Here is a 15013-nt window from a genome sequence, read left to right on the forward strand (position 1 = left end):
ACAATCCCGACTCCAGAGCCCCCGTCAGCCATGGCCCCCCCTCAGTCCTGGAGCCCCCTGGGCCATAACCTCAACCCTGAAGTCCCCCTAAAACCCAAACCCATGGGGTCCCCTCAGCCCTGCAGCCCCCTCACCCCAAAGCCCCGCTGCTGTGGGCTCCCCTCACCCCAAATCCCCTCAGCCCTGCAGCCCCCTCACCCCAAAGCCCCTCAGAACCGTTCCCCGTGGATAACGGGAGCATGGAGTGTGCGAACAAAAGAGCCGGGGGCAGATTTTTGGGGAGGGTTTTAATGTGCCCCACACGGCCCAGGGGTGCCAGGAGTGGGGGATTGCTGTGGGGTGTGAGAGGGGTGGGGGAGCCTCCCCTTTCAGCCAGGCTCCAGGAGCCCCCCAGAGACCCCAAATCTCTGGGTGCCCCACGCCCGGGAAGGGTGCCAGACCCCAAAGGACACCGAGAAAGAGACGCCAGGGGGATCCAAAGCCCTGAGAGGTGCCGGAGGGATCCGGAGCTTTGGCACGGGTTTGGGGTTTGTGCTTTTGGGTTTGTGGCAGCTCCTGGGGCGCCGCACCCGGCAGAGCCCCGTCCTAGAGCTTGAGCGCCGTGACACGGGGGATGTGGAAGGGACAGGTCTCCTCTGACCCCGTGGAGCTGCAGAGGAGGAGAAACCCAGAGGGATGGTCAGGGAGGAATCCACGACACCATTCCCTTGTCCCCATCGTCCACGTGTCCTCCCCGTCCCCGTATCCCACTCATCCTCTTGTCCTCCTGTCCCGTGTCCTCTCCATCCCCTCGTTCCCCAACCCCTCGTTCCCCATCCTCGTATCCCCTCATCCTCTTGTCCTCCTCGTCCCTGTGTCCTCTTGTCCTCCTGCCCCATGTCCTTCCCATCCCCTCGTCCCCGTGTCCCCCTGCTCCTCGTGTCCTCCCACCTCCTTCTCCTCCTGCCCCGTGTCCCCCTCGTCCCCCCGGTGTCCCCCTCGACCCCCGGTGTCCCCCTCGCCCCCGGTGTCCCCCTCATCCCCGGTGTCCCCCTCGTCCCCGGTGTCCCCCTCGCCCCCGGTGTCCCCCCCGTCCCCGGTGTCCCCCGTCGCCGCCCGCCCCTCACATGAGGCGGTTGCGGATGGGGCGGAAGTGTTTGGTGAGCCTGACGGCGAAGATGATGCTGGGGATGAGGAAGAAGGTGCAGCAGCCCAGGCTGAACCAGAAGGCGTTCTGCGAGGAGAAGCCACCGGGCTGAGGGGCAGCCCCGGGGCCCCGGAGGGGTTCGGGGAGCCCCGGTTGTCCCGCAGCCGCTCCCCGGAGCCCCGCGGAGGGGGATCCTTACCCAGGGCTCAGCGATGCGGTCGCACAGGATGACCCGCCCGTTGTCCAGGGCCGTGGCCAGCGGCTGGCACGAAGCCACGTCCTCCCGCAGCTGCAACGAGGAGAGGAGACGAGCATCACGCCGGGCTGCTGGCGTGCATTTTGCTCCCGGGGGCGATCCGTGGGGGCTCCTGGACCCCAAAAATCCCCGCGGGGTGACGGGGAGCGCTCACCGTCTGCCCGACCCAGTTGAGGTACTGGGCGAAATAGCGCAGCTCCTTCCTGGTGAAGCAGCCGAGCTCCTGGGCAGGGGGAGGGAAGGCAGCGTGGAGGGAACCTCGCACTTCCCAGCCCGGATTCAACCGCGCAGTTCCCAATTCCGATTCATCCCCGCACTCCCCATCCCCGCAGTTCCCCATCCCGCCTCCATCCCCTCATTTCCCATCCCGCCTCCATCCCCTCATTTCCCCATCTCGGCTCCATCCCCGCATTTCCCCATCCCGGCTCCATCCCCGCATTCCCCATCCCGGCTCCATCCCCGCATTCCCCATCCCGGCTCCATCCCCGCATTCCTCCATCCCCGCAGTTCCCCATCCCGGCTCCATCCCCGCATTCCTCCATCCCCGCATTTCTCCATCCCGGCTCCATCCCCGCATTTTCCCATCCCGGCTCCATCCCCGCATTCCCCATCCCGGCTCCATCCCCGCAGTTCCCCATCCCGGCTCCATCCCGGCTCCATCCCCGCATTTTCCCATCCCCGCATTTTCCCATCCCGGCTCCATCCCCCGCATTCCCCATCCCGGCTCCATCCCCGCATTTCTCCATCCCCGCACTCCCCAGCCCAGCTCCAGCCTCTCTCCGGGCTAACGCAGGCTGGCAAACGAGGGCTGAAGGCTCCCGGTGCCCTCCTCTCCCTCTTCCCTCCCGGCTGCGGGGGATTCGGCCCCCGCCGGTTCGCCCAGCCGCGCCTCACCTGCCGCAGGATCTGCTGGGCCTGCAGGGGCAGCCGGGCTTCCACCGAAGCCGTGGTGGCCAGCGTCCTCCTCACCCGCTCCTGGGGAAGCACAGCGAGGGCAGAGCATCCTCAGGGCCCAGAGCAGCGGGGTGGGAGCCCGAGGGGTGCAGGGAGCAGCCCCAAATTGGGTCTGGGTGCCCGGCAGGGAAAGGGGATGTGCCCTGAGCAGGAAAACCCCTTTATAGGGCGATTTCTGGTTTGTGGCAGCAAATCTAATCCCTAAAGGGGACCAGTTCTCCTGGCTGGCGTTTCTCCTGGCTCTCCCATCACCCTGCAGCTGTATTTTTTTTTGGCAGATGGGACCCATGGAGCACCACGAGTTTTTTGGGGCTGGAAGAGACGCGTGAGTACCTTGAGGTGCGGTGCCAAGCGGGAGAGGAACTGGACGCTTTCCTCCAGCTTTGCCTGCGGGACGGGGAGGTGAGAAAGGCTCAGAAACCTCGTTGTCCCTTTCAAGGAGGTGCCACCAGCCCAGCACGGACTCACCACCAAAGCCTCCTGCGACTGCACCGTGGAGTTCTGCATGTGCCACAGCGCCCTGGCCTCCGCTGCGAGCCGCCCGGCCACCGTGCCGTTCCTCTGCGGGGCACAGCGGGGTCAGCCCGGCCCCGTGGCCACCGAGGGCTCCCCCTCTGCCCGCCCCACCGCTCACCTGCATCTTCTGCAGCCCCTCCAGGCTCCTCGCCAAGCCGGGCAGGCTGGTCTGCACCACGGGGATCTTCATCTGCGGGGAAACGGAGTCGGGGGCTGCCCAAAATGCAGCCGCACGCCCCGCAGCGGGCCTGGCTCACGGCGAGCACCCTCACCTCCTCCTGGAAGCGCCCGTAGTCCACCTCGTCCACCCCGCTGCGGGCGAAGGTCTCCAGGTCCTGCCTGCCCTCGCTGCGGAGCAGCCGCACGTCCCCCAGGTCCGCCGTGAAGTCTCCCAGGCGTTTTTGGAAGTCAGCCGTGTACTGCAGGGTGGGACGGGGCGTTCTGCGGGGCTCCCAGGAACCCCAGGAAAGCCCCTGCGTCCCCCTGCCGCCGCCAGCAGCTCCGGCTGGAGCCGGGCCTCACCTGCGGGGTTTTCAGGTGCTCATCCAGCTCGTAGGAGCTGTCGAGCTGCAGCACCTCCCAGAGCCCCGCGCCGCTCTTGCACTCCCTGGAAGGCAGAGGGGCGTCGGCGGAGGGACCCCAAAGCTGCCCTGGCGGCACGGGGCGGCTCCTGCGGCGCTCACCGGTACGCCGAGCTGAGGTTGGAGTCCCTCCGGAGGTTGAGCTGGCGGGTGAGGTTCATGGACGGGGGCAGATTGCCGGGGGTGTCGATGAACTGCGACAAAAGGGAGGAAAAACAGGGCCGGGGTAAGGCAGCGGCACTCCCAGCAGGCATCCTGGGGGTGCTCTGCCCTCGCAGGGGTATCCTGGGGGAGCTCATGGCAGCCTGAACTAATTTTGGGGTTATTTGGACATTTCCCACTGCGAGCCTGGCCAGGTGCGTTTGGAGGGACAGCCCCGTGTGTGGCGCTGCCATGGGGACAGTCCTGCCCCAGTCCCACTGCCCCAATCCCCCTCCCATGCCCATCACCCCCATCTGCCCACCCCGAGCACCCCGGGGGTGCCCAAGGACCGGGGAACAGCAATTGGGAAGTGAATTAACAGCACAAAGGCGATTCCCAGCTGATGATGCAAATCCGGGGAGCTAATCCCGAACTGAATCTTCTGCTCTAGGACCGGGCTTTTCCAGCTGCGTTTAGGGGGAGGACACAGAGCCTTTGGAGGTGTTTGGGTGCACGGAAGGAGAGATTTACAAGGGCGATGGGTGGATGCGTGGCCACCCACCTTATAAATCTCCTGGTTGACCCAATTCCTGCAAACCAGCGTCTGGATGTTGCCCCCGACCAGGAAGGTGGCGAAAACCAGGAGGATGAGGAGCCAGGAGAACAGGAAAGCCAAGCCCACGCCGCTGGAAGAGGGAGAGGAGGCGCGGCCGGTGGCTTCGCAGCCCCGAGCGGGCAGGAAGGGACCTGCCCGTCCAGCTGCAGCCCCGCGGCTCCTTCCCGAGCCCGGGCACGCCGGGCTGGGCAGGGCCCTGGCAGCGGGGAGTGCCGGGCAGCGGGAGCTGCCAGCTCCCAGGGAGGAGCAGCTTCTCCCAAAGCTGCCGGCGCAGGCGGTGGCTTCAAAAGCTTTTCCGCTGGGACCTCTCCCAGTCCCTCCCTTGGGCTTTTCTGGGGGGTGTGTGAGATGGAGCAGCCCCCCGATAAACTCTTACACCAGGAGGAACTTGGCGCCGGCCTCTCCTCGGCACTCGTAGTCGCTGGGGTCCTCCCGCTTGGAAAGCCCGTACGCCCCCAGGGCCATCCCCGTCACGTTGCAGGCGAGGATGAGGAGGATGATGGAGCACAGCACCGTGCCCGCCATCCACCTGCGGGGAAGAAGAGCGGCGAGGCACAGCCTCGAGACGCTGCGGGGCTGAGGCACCGGGGGCCCTTCTCTGCTGCCCCCGGGCTCACCTGTAGCGCTCGAAGCGCTCCGCCTCCCGCAGGTACGGCTGGCTCCGCTGCTCCGCCTCCGCCAGCGCCTCGCTCGCCGGCCGGGTGTAGTCGGGCAGCGGGAAGCCGTCGGCGATGGACTGCACCTTCTCCGCCGTGCGGGCCAGATCGGCCCGCAGATCTGCGGGGCCAAGGCCGGGCTGGAGGGCTGGGTGGTCCCCGCACCCCTCCCCGTGTCCCCAGAAGGATTCACCGCGTGGGGGAGGTCCCCGCTCGGTGTGGCAGCCCCGCTCACCCTGGATGAGCCGCGCCATCCTCTCCACGGCCAGCTCCGGGATGGAGTTGAAGGTGCCGTTGCCCTGCAGGGAAAGAGGGGGTGCTGAGCAGCTCCTGCGGGTGCTGGACCCCCCTCCATGCTTCACCCCGACCGCCCAACCTGGCGAATCATCTCCGCAAAGTCACTTCGGGGCAGACCGGCCAGCGCCTTCAACACCTTCTCCACCGACGGCACCTTGGGGCGGAGAAAGGACCCCGTGAGCGCCGGGGTGGCGGCGTGGGGAGGTGACCGGGGCCACCGGGAGCCCGTGCCCACCTTGCCGTAGTCGGCGCCCAGCTGCAGGCCCTGTGCCCTGCCCAGGGCGCTGGCGCAGGAGGTGCAGCGCGGGTCGTCGAGGAGCGCGACCACGCTGCGCCTCCGCTCCCGCAGCGCCGGCTCCAGCTCGGCCCGCGCCGCCGCCAGCGCCCGCGCCGTCCTGTGCGCGATCTGTAAATGGTGCAGCGAGGTCTGTAGGTCTTAAAGAGAAAGCCCAGGGCTAGGAAACGCCGCTCCGCTCGGAGCCCCGGCGAAGCTTCGGCCCCGCTGGCGGCGCCGGTGACGGCGGCGCTCCGGCCGTACCTGCTGCCCTGTCCTGCAGGTCGGCCAGCGCCGCGTAGGTCATGGCCTTGAGCTGCGCGTGGATGGAGAGCCCCACGCTCCGGCTGAGCCCTGCAAGGCACCGCGGCACCGTCAGCACCGTGGCCGTCCCCGGGGCGAGCTCGGGGTGCTGCCGCGCCGCGCTCACCGGCCAGGTCGGAGATGATCTGCTTTCGGGGCACCTCGAACTTGTCCACCACCATCTGCACGCCCTGGCGGCAAAGAGGAGCCGGTCAGCCGGGGGCAGCGGCCGCCGGGAGGGGAGGGAGCCTCGCGTTGCCATTCGGAACGCATTTTTAACGCAGCCACGTCACCTCCTCCTGCCTGCCAAACCAACCCCTGAGGGGGACGCGGCCACCCCTGGGCAGGCGAGGCCGCTCGGGGACCCACCTGGGGGACGTTGGCGAGGTGCTGGCGCAGCGTGCGCAGGGTGGAGGGCACGGCCCCCAGCCCCGGCTCCATCTGCCCCTTCACCCTCTGGCTGGTGACCAAGGCGCAGGTGACGCTGGCCCTGCGGGGAGCGAGCGGGCGGTGACGGCGCGGTCCCGGCGGGACGCGGTTCCCCCCGGCCGGCGCGGGTTTTGGGGGTGATTCGGGGGACTCACAGGATGACGAGGGACGTGAAGGACAGGCAGGCCAGCAGGCAGCGGCGGCGGCAGCCCAGCGAGCGCCGGTGGGCGCGGAGGCGGCCCCCGCAGCGCCGCCGGCTCCGGCAGTAGCAGAAGCACATCCCGGCCACCGGCACGGCCACGGTGAAGAGCAGAGCCACGGCGGCGCAGACGACATAGCCCAGCTCGTACTGCACCACCTGCCAACGGGAGAGCCTCGCTGGCACCTCTGCACCGAGCTCCAGGCGCCCCGTGCCAGGCGGAAAACGTCCCCGTGGCATCCCCTGCCCCACGGCCCGGCTCACCTGCGATGTCCGCACCGAGCCGGGGTCGTTCAGGGCTGTCCTGAGGAGCTCTGCAAAAAAATGAATCACGGCACAGGCAGAGGAGGCCCCACCCGGTGCGTCCCCAACCTTCCCGGGGCAGCAGCACCGGGACAGGGGCAGGACCCTCCTCTGAACCCTGGGGACCCCCGGAGCCGCTCTGGGACAGGGGCAGGACCCTCTTCTGAACCCTGGGGACCCCTGGAGCCGCTCTGGGACAGGGGCAGGACCCTCCTCTGAACCCTGGGGACCCCTGGAGCTGATCTAGGATGTGGGGATCACAGCCAGCAGAGCACCCACAGTCCTGGCAGCAGTGGAATCGCTTTGCTTGAGGTGAGGAATCCTTATCCATCCCATGCTCACTTTGTATTTTTTCCCCTGGTAAACAGAGTGCCCTGCAGTTGGTTCAGGACAATTTTCTGGATTATTCCAGATCTGCCATTAGCTCAACGATCCTCCCGTTTTTAACCCATCCGCATCCCAGGCAGGGAACGGGGACATTCACGGACCTATCACAAACATTTATTTTGGGGCGAATCCCTCTGCCATTCATTATTTATCTGCCATTCAGAGTGGCCCGGCTACAAGCAACAACCTCAGGAAGAAGACACGGCCGAATTAATCCCATTTCTTCGCAGCCCCACTGGACTGGACGACCCCGGAGTCCTTTCCCCCGGCTCGGCGCTCACCTGTGGGCAGCGGGTTCTGCTGGATGAGGTCCAGGCAGCGCCGGACGAGCCCGTAGAGGGGATCGAGCGAGCTGGGCACGCGGTGCAGCGCCGGCACCCGGATCTCGGCGTGCCTGTCGGTGAAGCGCAGCACCCCTGCGGGGCTGCCCGCCTGGCACTGCTGCCCGCCGGCCCCTCGCAGCAGCATCGCCCAGCCCAGCAGCAGCCCGGCCGCCCGCATGGCTCCGGCGGTGGCCAGCGCGCAGCCGGGGCTCGCTCAGCCTGCGAGCGGCAGCAGCGGCATCGCCGGCCCCGCACGGCTCGCTCCGGCTGGGCTGCAGCTGCGGGAAACCTGCCTGACGGGTCAGCAAAGCCCAGACGCTGCCGTGGCTTGTTCCCCCCCCCCCGACGGGCTCCCCGGGGCGGCTGGGCTTGGCGGGGCTGCGCGGAGGCGTCTCCCAAAATCATCCCGGGCTTGTTTCGCAAGCCCCGGCATCCCTGAGTCACCGCCGCGGGGTCCCCGCTGTCGAGGCATGTCCCCAAAGCCGCGGCGAAGCCTCCCCGGGGTTTTGGGGAGGGGGACGGGGGGGTGCTGAACCCCCTCTCCTTGGGCTGGACCCCACCACAGCTTGGCAGGAGGGATTTGGGATTTGGGGCATCGCCTGGGGGGCGGGAATGCCCTCGCGGGGGGACGCTCGTGTGGGGATGGGGCACCCGGGGGGTCAGAATCGCGCTTTGGAAAAGCATCCCGAGAGCTGGGGCAGCACCAGGGCGACAGAATCAGGAGGAGCACGCGGAGAGGGGCTCAGGGGCCCAGGCGGGTGTGAGAGGAGCTCTCCAGCCTCAGCCAGCGCCTGTCCCGCACCCCGCGGCTCCTTCCCAGGGCCCGGATCCCACTCGCCGGCACGGCTCGGGCTCTAATTACAGGCTGGGCTCGCAGCGCAGGAGGTCCAACCTGATCTCTCGGTGTGCGCGGGGGGAGCGGCCCCGCTGTGCCCAGACGGCCGCGGGGCATCCCGAGAGCCGCGACCCGGCTCGGCCGGGCGGGTCGGACCGGCCCTTCCCCTCCGCCCGCTGCCCACGCCCCGGTCTCCGCGGCGTTGATGCTAATCCGCTGCCCCCCCGCCTCTGGAAAAGGGGCTTTCCGCCCAGCTGGAGGCGCCGCCGGCTCTTTTCCAGGCTCATCCCCACCACCCGCTTGGGAATGGGGTGCTGGGGATGGAAAAATCCCGTCTCGGCTGGGTTTGTCCCGTGCCAGGCCAGGAAATCCTGGGCTCTTCAGGGTTTCTGTGCCCGGCAAGGGAGCCCCGGCTGGTGCTGGGCAGTGAGGGATGCCAGGGCTGATTTGCCACCACGATTTCCCATTCTCACCGTGATTTCCCAACCACGGCCTAAAATTTCCCGTTCCCACGGTGATTTCCTAACCCCCAGCCTGGATTTCCCATTCCCACGAGGATTTCTCGTCCCACCGTGACTTCCACGTCCACGATGATTTCCCATCCCCATTCCCATGATGATTTCCCATTCCCATTTGACTTAAATGCCCACAACGATGATTTCCCATCCCCATTCCCATGATGATTTCCCATCCCCATTTGACTTAAATGCCCACAATGATGATTTCCCATCCCCACAGTCGTTTCCCATCCCCACGAGGATTCCTCATTCCCATTCCCAGGATGATTTCCCATCCCCACAATCATTCCCCCTCTCCCACCACGATTTCCCACCGCGATTCCCCACACCCACGATGTTTTGCGGGGCCAACAAGGAAATTTTTGGGGCCGGAGGTGATTTTTATGTCCAAGGGGAAGGGATGGAGCATCACCAGTGAGTGACCCTGCGTGCCACCCCACCCTGCCTAGTCTTAGGACGGGATGATTTGGGGATGATTTTGGGATGATTTTGAGATGATTTTGGGATGGTTTTGGGATGGTTTTGGGTTTTTTTTGTTCTCTCTCTTCCTGGCCCGTGGGACAGCTGCTGCTCCCAGCTGTGTTTGAAGCGCACCAGGACAATGTGGCCATTACGGGGTCGCACTTATGGGGTATTTGTGCACTTATGGGGCAGTGATGCTGGTTCTGTACTGGTTCGGTGACCCCGGTTCCGTGACCCTGGTGTAGTGGCAATGGTTCGGTCCCGGTTCGGTGCCAGTTGGGTAGCCCCTGTTTGGTGGCCCCGATTCGGTGGCCCTGGTTCATTCCCAGTTCATTCCCGGTTCAGTCCCTGTTCGGTCCCGGTTCGTTTCCGGTTCGTTTCCGGTTCGGTCCCGGTTCGTTTCCGGTTCGATCCCGGTTCGATCCCGGTTCGATCCCAGCTCGTTCCCGGCTCGGTTCCGGTTCGTTTCCGGTTCGATCCCGGTTCGTTTCCGGCTCAGTTCCGGTTCGTTTCCGGTTCGATCCCGGTTCGGTCCCGGTTCGTTCCCGGCTCGGTTCCGGTTCTATCCCGGTTCGTTTCCGGCTCGGTTCCGGTTCGTTTCTGGTTCGATCCCGGTTCGTTCCCGGTTCGTTTCCGGCTCGGTTCCTGTTCGGTCCCGGTTCGATCCCGGTCCGGTCCCGGCCCGGTGTCGCTCTGTGGCTGCAGTACCGCCCGTGACCGCTACGCGGCGCGAGAACCCCGAAGCGCCGCGCGGGGAGGCGTGGCCTCTCTGCGATGGGCGTGGTCTCACCGTGGGGGGCGTGACTAGTGCGGCTCCGCGGCGGCGTGCGGCGGACGTGGAAGTGACGTCACGCGCGGGCGCGACGGCGTCGCCATCATGGCGGGCAGGGGGGCCTGCCGCGTCCCGGAGCGGTGAGCGCGGGGCCGCGGGGTGGGGGGGATGCACGGTGTGAGGGGATGCAGGGTGTGAGGGGATGCAGGGTGTGAGGGGATACACGGTGTGAGGGGATACAGGGTGTGAGGGGATGCAGGGGGTGAGGGGATGCAGGGGGTGAGGGGATACACGGTGTGAGGGGATGCAGGGGGTGAGGGGATGCACGGTGTGGGGGGATGCACGGTGTGAGGGGATGCACGGTGTGAGGGGATACAGGGGGTGAGGGGATGCAGGGGGTGAGGGGATACACGGTGTGAGGGGATACACGGTGTGAGGGGATACACGGTGTGAGGGGCTCTGGGGATACACGGTGTGAGGGGATGCACGGTGTGAGGGGATGCAGGGGGTGAGGGGATGCAGGGTGTGAGGGGATGCAGGGTGTGAGGGGATGCAGGGCGTGGGGGGATGCAGGGCGTGAGGGGATGCAGGGTGTGAGGGGATGCACGGTGTGAGGGGATGCACGGTGTGAGGGGATGCAGGGGGTGAGGGGATACAGGGTGTGAGGGGCTCTGGGGATGCACGGTGTGAGGGTCCCCGGGCCTGGGCACGCTTGAGGATCTCTGACCAGGGTGGGAGTTGAAGGTCCCTGAGCCTGGGGGGATTTGGGGGGTCTCAGGCTCGGTGGGGGTTTGAGGGGGAATTTGGGAATTCCGGGCCCGGGGGAGGTTTGAGGGTCCCCAGACCAGGGCCGTGCTTCCCAGGCCAGGGTGGGCTTGACAGTCCCCAGGACTGGCAGGAATTTGGGGTTCCTGGGCTGACAGGGTTTGAGGGGTCCCCAGGACTGGCAGGAATTTGGGGTCCCTGGGTTTGAGGGGTCCTCAGGACTGGCAGGAATTTGGGGTTCCTGGGTTTGAGGGGTCCTCAGGACTGAGGGGGAATTTGGGGTCCCTGGGTTTGAGGGGTTTGGGCTGGGATTTGGGTGGGGGGTCCCTGGCCATGGGGGACGTCCCGGCAGGGGGAGGCTGGGGGCTGTCAGTGCTGCTGAATTTGGGGTTCCCGGGCTGGGGGAGCTGTGCTGCCGCCTTTGGGGGGGCCGGGCCGGGGGTCCCTGCCCCGGGTGACCCCCCCTGGGCTCAGGTGGACGGAGTACACCCCGCTGGGCCGCAGGATGCCGGGCACGCGCTTCGTGGCCTTCAAGGTGCCCCTGAAGAAGGTGAGGGGGCTGGGGGCAGGGCTGCCTGGGGAATTCCTGATCCCAGAATCCAGAGCTGGGGCTGGGAGGCAGGGATGGGGCCAGGAGAGAGGGAACAGCCCCAGGGGGAATTTATTCCTTGGAGGAGCAGGGAACCAGGACAGGAGAGAGGGAACAGCCCCAGGGGGAATTTATTCCTTGGAGGGGCAGGGAAAGGGAAAAGGAGAGAGGGAGCAGCCCCAGGGTGGGCACCAGGGGGAATTTATTCCTGGGAGGGCCAGGGAACAGGGACAGGAGAGAGGGAACAGCCCCAGGGGGCATTTATTCCTTGGAGGGGCAGGGAACAGGGACAGGAGAGAGGGAACAGCCCCAGGGGGAATTCATTTCTTGGAGGGTTGGGACAGGGCCAGGAGAGAGGGAGCAGCCTCCAAGCCATGGTTTCCTGCAGAGCTTTGAGCAGAACCTTCTGCCAGAGGAGAGATTTTCCCCTCGAGACCTCCTCAGGAAGGTGCAGGAGAGGAAGGAGGAGCTGGGGCTGATCATCGACCTGACCTACACCACGCGCTACTACGGCCGCGAGGTCGGTGCGGGGCTGGGAACGCTCCTCAGAAACAGGGGCAGGGCTGGAGTCCCCTGCCAGGGGCTGATCCAGCTCTCCGACCCCCAGATCTTCCTGGAACCAGCCCGGATTTGGGGGTGCTGCTCAAATGGAGGTGCTGCTTGTGGGTTCTCCTGAGGGAAGAGCTCAAAGCTGGGGAATTCTCCTCAAAAACACCTCCCTGGAGAGGAGCAGGGCTGGAATCCTCTGCCAGGGGCTGAGCTGGAGTCTTTCAGGCCAGTGGGGTGTTTCTGATCAATTCTCCGACCCCAAATCCTCTGAAGCAGCCCAGGTTTGGGGGTGCTGCTCAGGTGGGGTTTTGGGCTCTCCTGAGGGAAGAGCTCAGAACTGGAGAGATGGGAATCCTTGTGTGAGGAAAATTGGTTCTTTCTGGTTTATTTCCTGTGATTCTTTAATTAATTAAAATTTTTGTGTGAGGAAAATTGTTTTTTTTCTGGTCTACTCCCAGTGATTGTGTAACTAATGAGAATTTTGTGCTTTTTTTGGGAATGACTGCCTTTTCCCCACAGGAGCTGCCCCCCACGCTGCGCTACTGCAAGATCCTGACCATGGGCCACGAGATCCCCAACAGGAAAACCTTCCTGAGGTTCAGATACCTCGTCAGGAGGTTCCTGATGGCCAACAAGGACAACGGTGAGCCTGCACGTCCCCTCCCGGCCCGGCTGGGCTCTCTCCCCCTCCTCTCCCGGCCTCCTCCAGGCAATCAATTGGATTTTCCTGGAAGGAATTCCCTCGGCTCTGCTGCTCCCGGGCAGGGATGGAGGCAGAACCCACCTGGGAGGGCTTTGGGGTCCCTCCCCCCCCAACTGAGCCAGAATTAACGAGCTGGGTGTTAATTAGAGCTGGGCACGGGGGTGTGTGAGGGTGTTGCTCTGTGCTGGTGGCACCGGGGGGGTTGGGGCACGGGGCTCGTTCTGGGGACGCTGGGGAGCAGCAGCAGCTCGGGGTGCCCTGTGTGTGTTGCAGATAAACTCATCGGGGTGCACTGCACGCACGGCCTCAACAGGACTGGCTACCTGCTCTGCAGGTGAGTTCTGCTCTGGCACTCCCAGTTCTCCTTGCCCAGGTGGGCTCAGTGGTGGCACTTCCAGGTCAGTCCTGGTGGCAGTGCCAGGTGAGTTCTGCTGGCAATGCCAGGTGAGTTTTGGTGGCAATTCCTGGTCAGTTCTGGTGGCACTCCAGGTGCGTTCTCCTTGCCCAGGTGGTCTTAGTGGTGGCAATTCCAGGTCAGTTCTGGTGGCAATTCCAGGTGAATTCTTGCCCAGAGGGGCTCAGTGGTGGCAATTCCAGGTGAGTTCTTGCCCAGAGGGGCTCAGTGGTGGCAATTCCTGGTGACTTCTCCTGGTGGCAATGCCAGGTGAGTTCTGGTGGCAATTCCAGGTGAGTTCTCCTTGCCCAGGTGGGCTCAGTGGTGGCAATTCCAGGTGAGTTCTCCTTGCCCAGGTGGGCTCAGTGGTGGCACTCCAGGTGTGTTCTCGCCCCGGTGGGCTCCGTGGTGGCACTCCAGGAGCAAGCCATCGTGCAGTGATTTCTGACCCCAACCTTGCAAGGATCCCCAGCTTTTCTCAGGGGGCATTTTTCATCCCCAAACCCAGCATTAAAAGCTGATTCTCCATAAATAAAATATTAAAACCTCCCCAATCTTATTATTGTTTGAATCATCACCAACCCAGCAGTGCTTTCATAACCCTGATTTAATTGGAGATGTTTTTATTAATTGGAGATGTTTTTATTAATTGGAGATGTTTTTATTAATTAGAGATGTTATTTATTTATTTAATTAATTTATTTTTGCTGCTCTTTCAGGTACCTGATTGAAGTTGAAGGCATGGAGCCAAATGCTGCCATAGAGTGTGAGCATCCTGCTGGGGGTGGGGGAATGTGCAGGGAAAATTTTAGGAGGAAACTTTTGAAACAGGTTTTTTTAAAAAAAAAAGTACCTTTAAGTGGATTTTCTTTTTATTTGGGATTTTTTTTTTGAGAAAAGTGGGAAAATTGTTGATTTAACAAAGTGTTTATGAGAAATGAATAATGTTCAACAATAGAACTTTTTGTTGTTTTCAAGAGGAGCTAATTTAAATTTAGAAGGGGTTTTTTTGTGGATTGTAGTTTGGTTTGCTTCGTTTATTATTATTTTCTTGGTGTTGGAGTGCAGTGGTTTAGGCTCTGGTGGGTTGTAGGTGCTTTTTTGGGTTTTTAGTTTAGAGTAGGTTTGAACAATTTAAAGAAAAAGTAAAATTAGAGTTCAGGGGACTTTTTTTTTGTTTTATCTCGCTAAAAATGAAGTGAAAATGGAATTTTTGGAGGATTTCCAGCTCTCAGCAGCCACGGGGTTTGTGTAACTCTTGTTGGGGTAACTCTGTGTGTCCCCAGTGTTCAACACATCTCGAGGGCACCCCATGGAGAGACCCAACTACATCCGAGACCTGCAGAGGAGAGCCCCGAGGTGAGCTGGGGAGCAGGGTGAGCTCAGGGTGAGCTGGGGCTCAGGGTGAGCAGGGTGAGCTGGGGCTCAGGGTGAGCTGGGGGCTCAGGGTGAGCTGGGGCTCAGGGTGAGCAGGGTGAGCTGGGGTTCAGGGCTAGCAGGGTGAGCTGGGGGCTCTGGAGCAGCTCCTGACCCCCAGGCTGGCTCCAGAGGGGAAACGGGAGAGCCCCCGGGGCTGGGGACTCACAGAGGGGCAGGGCTGGTGGGGTTTAGGGGGGAAATCCCCCCCTTGTGAGGGTGGGGAGGGGCTGGGATGGAATTCCCAGGAAATCTGGGGCTGCTCCATCCCTGGGAGTGTCCTGGAGCAGCCCGGGCTGGGGGAGGGTGTGCCTGGCTGGGATTTAAGATCCTTTCCAACCCAAACCACTCTGGGGGTTGGAGCTGGATGGAAAACCCCCCCCCAGGCCTCCTTTCAGGGTGTGGAAGAGCTGGTGGGATCCCTCAGCGGGTGAAAAACTCCGTGTTTTCCGCTGGGAACATCTGGAATTCTCTTTCAAATCCCCTCCAAAAGCCGCTGCGAGCTGAAGGATTCGGGCTCAGAGCTCAGGAAGAGCAGCAGCACCCCAGCCAAGCCCCAGAAGCAGCTGGGGAAGCACCCCCAGCCCTCCCTGGCAGTGCCCAGGTAGGTGTTTGCCCCTTCCCCCGCTCCAGGAGCCGCTCCTTCCCT

At 63.7% G+C, this 15013-nt stretch overlaps 2 protein-coding genes across 3 annotated transcripts; one reads left to right on the forward strand and one right to left on the reverse strand.

The window, feature by feature from the left end:
- Positions 1 to 329: 329 nt before the first annotated feature.
- Positions 330 to 7688, reverse strand: LOC119710849 (prominin-2-like). The gene is made up of 23 exons (XM_038160313.1): positions 7320 to 7688; positions 6613 to 6662; positions 6305 to 6507; positions 6090 to 6210; positions 5848 to 5911; positions 5682 to 5771; positions 5379 to 5578; positions 5223 to 5297; positions 5082 to 5145; positions 4808 to 4967; positions 4567 to 4719; positions 4137 to 4260; positions 3536 to 3627; positions 3375 to 3459; positions 3125 to 3271; positions 2971 to 3042; positions 2805 to 2897; positions 2670 to 2723; positions 2277 to 2357; positions 1537 to 1605; positions 1326 to 1415; positions 1107 to 1213; positions 330 to 649 (listed from the first exon to the last, which is right to left on the reverse strand). Exons 1-23 carry the CDS (start codon positions 7537 to 7539, stop codon positions 586 to 588), a joined length of 2478 nt encoding a protein of 825 aa, XP_038016241.1. The 5' UTR covers positions 7540 to 7688; the 3' UTR covers positions 330 to 585.
- A 2294-nt stretch (positions 7689 to 9982) lies between these two features.
- On the forward strand, positions 9983 to 14884 carry LOC119710857 (RNA/RNP complex-1-interacting phosphatase-like). 2 transcript variants are annotated; one of them, XM_038160330.1, is made up of 8 exons: positions 9983 to 10088; positions 11188 to 11263; positions 11691 to 11822; positions 12371 to 12494; positions 12828 to 12888; positions 13668 to 13714; positions 14235 to 14307; positions 14763 to 14884. In XM_038160330.1, exons 1-8 carry the CDS (start codon positions 10054 to 10056, stop codon positions 14869 to 14871), a joined length of 657 nt encoding a protein of 218 aa, XP_038016258.1. In that variant the 5' UTR covers positions 9983 to 10053; the 3' UTR covers positions 14872 to 14884. The 2 variants fall into 2 exon arrangements, with proteins under 2 accessions (XP_038016258.1, XP_038016256.1); XM_038160328.1 differs by having other exon boundaries at positions 14751 to 14877.
- The last annotated feature ends 129 nt before the right edge of the window (positions 14885 to 15013 follow it).

This window comes from Motacilla alba, chromosome 22, assembly GCF_015832195.1.
Source record: "Motacilla alba alba isolate MOTALB_02 chromosome 22, Motacilla_alba_V1.0_pri, whole genome shotgun sequence".
Taxonomy (NCBI): Eukaryota; Metazoa; Chordata; class Aves; order Passeriformes; family Motacillidae; genus Motacilla; species Motacilla alba.

Coding starts and splice junctions, on each gene's coding strand:
- LOC119710857 (XM_038160328.1), top strand. CDS start 10,054: ATGGCGGGCAGGGGGGCCTGCCGCGTCCCGGAGCG. Junction 11,264..11,690: donor TCAAGGTGCCCCTGAAGAAG/GTGAGGGGGCTG, acceptor GGTTTCCTGCAG/AGCTTTGAGCAGAACCTTCT. Junction 11,823..12,370: donor CGCGCTACTACGGCCGCGAG/GTCGGTGCGGGG, acceptor TTTTCCCCACAG/GAGCTGCCCCCCACGCTGCG.
- LOC119710849 (XM_038160313.1), bottom strand. CDS start 7,539: ATGCGGGCGGCCGGGCTGCTGCTGGGCTGGGCGATGCTGCTGCGAGGG. Junction 5,298..5,378: donor TGGGCGCCGACTACGGCAAG/GTGGGCACGGGC, acceptor CTCCGCCCCAAG/GTGCCGTCGGTGGAGAAGGT. Junction 4,720..4,807: donor GAGCGCTTCGAGCGCTACAG/GTGAGCCCGGGG, acceptor TCTTCCCCGCAG/GTGGATGGCGGGCACGGTGC.